The sequence below is a fragment of the Trachymyrmex septentrionalis genome, unplaced genomic scaffold (genome assembly GCF_001594115.1).
Source record: "Trachymyrmex septentrionalis isolate Tsep2-gDNA-1 unplaced genomic scaffold, Tsep1.0 scaffold21, whole genome shotgun sequence".
NCBI classification, from domain to species: domain Eukaryota; kingdom Metazoa; phylum Arthropoda; class Insecta; order Hymenoptera; family Formicidae; genus Trachymyrmex; species Trachymyrmex septentrionalis.
In genome coordinates, this window is record NW_017305288.1 from 93,555 (window position 1) to 95,491 (window position 1,937).

The 1,937-nt window shown below is 35.4% G+C and overlaps 1 protein-coding gene across 3 annotated transcripts in view; it reads left to right on the top strand.

Annotated features, from left to right (window-relative positions):
• The window catches only part of LOC108748044 (basigin), a 19,350-nt gene that overhangs the window by 16,604 nt on the left and 809 nt on the right, over positions 1-1,937 (top strand). For all 3 annotated transcript variants that reach the window (XR_001939286.1, XM_018486005.1, XM_018486004.1), the window contains exons 4-5: positions 415-663; positions 861-1,308. Coding sequence is in view for 2 of the 3 variants with exons in the window: in XM_018486005.1 (XP_018341507.1) it covers positions 415-663; positions 861-1,308 (697 nt within the window). In the remaining variant the exon portion in view is untranslated. The remainder of the gene's footprint in view (positions 1-414; positions 664-860; positions 1,309-1,937) is intronic.

Below are 1,937 nucleotides of genomic sequence, written 5' to 3' on the forward strand. Positions count from 1 at the left end.
AAATTAATAAAGTTAATGAAAAATATAATAACACATGATTTTGGACAATTTACATAGAGATGAATGAATTTATTTTAAAATCGAATGGTTTGTTCGCGTCTTTTCAGTTGCTGTTTTTCAGCTATTATTATAAAATATTTAGGACGACGCGCGCGCGCGCGCGCGCATCCTAAAAATATAACGGCAGTGGTAGTTGCCGACGTTACTCATGCATTATAATGTCTGAATAATTTATAGAAAAATTATAAATTAATTTCTTTATTATGTCATACACAGAAAATATAAAGATAGAATTTTAATTTTTAAAATCTTTGTACAGCAACGTTTACACATATATTATTTTCTTTCTTTGACATTGTAATTGCATGGTTATAAATAATGGTATACCGAAAAACGTCTTCTTGTTTGGCACAGATGTTAAGATTAGAGTACTTATGGCCAGAGACATACCTTTGGTGCTCGAATGTGCAAACAGAAGCGCCGGCGATAAAGTGCAATGGCTGAAGGACAAAACACCGTTAAGCACGGCATTTGCTGGCAACGAAGATATCATCAAGATTGATAATGAGACTGGCAGCCTGGAAATTTTAAAGGATAAGGAGGAAGCTCATGGAAATTATACTTGTAAAGCGGCTAACTCCACAATCGAATACAGAGTCGTACGTGAGTACTCTGCTATAATGTTTCTAGATTTATAAAAATATTATTAGAAGCAAGCGGCTTACGTTGGATACATTGTATGAATTTAGTCGTCACTGTCAAGGTATCTACTTTAAGAAAAGAGAAAATAAGTTTTTTTTTTTTAAAGATATTTTACCAGAAGAAGTTTTGATTGCACATTGGATGCTCTAAAATTTCAGCAAGGCCAATAGCGCATCTGGCTGAATCTACCAGTGTGGTGGAGGGTGAAAAGCTACACTTAGTGTGCAGCAGTCTTCGGCAGACCCCTGGCGTAAAGATATATTGGACCTTCGGGGAACAAAATTATACGCGCAGCAAAGGTCGCGTGAAGATTACCAAAGATCAAGAGAAGGGTATTTATGGCGCCGTTCTGATTGTTGACAACATCGAGATGAACGATCGCGGTAATATTATCTGCAGAATGTCGTACAATTGGTCTGATCCCGTATTGGAACATTCATCTGAGGCCAAGACATTCCTCAGGGTGAAGGATAAGCTTGCTGCACTCTGGCCATTCTTAGGCATTTGCGCAGAGGTTGTTGTTCTATGCGCCATTATTCTAGTGTACGAAAAGAAGCGGAACAAAGCCGAACTTGAAGAATCCGATACCGATCAAAGTCCTGATACGTAAGTGTGTTTTAGAATTATCTTTTTTCTTTATGCTATCTTATTATTTTATGAAATGTAGAATTACGATTTTGTATTTCTATTTGACAGAAATTCATTAAGCAGTTGAACCTAGTCCTAATGATGAACTCTCGGAGTGGTATGTTCCTTTACATGATCCTTTCTCATCTTCCAATTTACCTCCAATACCACAGTTCCAATTCACCAACAGCATCCATTTTAAGTCTACTTCGGATAAATTTCAGAAAAAAACATACTCTATAATCGACTCCAACACTTGGCTAAATTATTTATCTCGATTGTTTACAAAAGAAAAAAAACATAGATGAGGATTATTTTTCCTACTCTATTTCAATTCTATTCTACTTCTTGATAATAAATCTGCTTATTTATATTATTTATAAAATGTAACAAATGTATATTAATGACGAACACTTTATATATTCTTATGCTTTATAAAGGGTGGGCCATCTATTGGTACGTTTTTGAATTTCGTCGTATGGCAACACCAAACGAGCTACAGACCCGAAATTTTGACAGTTTATTAGTCATACCGTCCGCGGCACGAAACAACATGTTTTCTCTTGAAGAGCGTTTTGAAATTTTAAAAACTTATTTTCAAAGTCAGT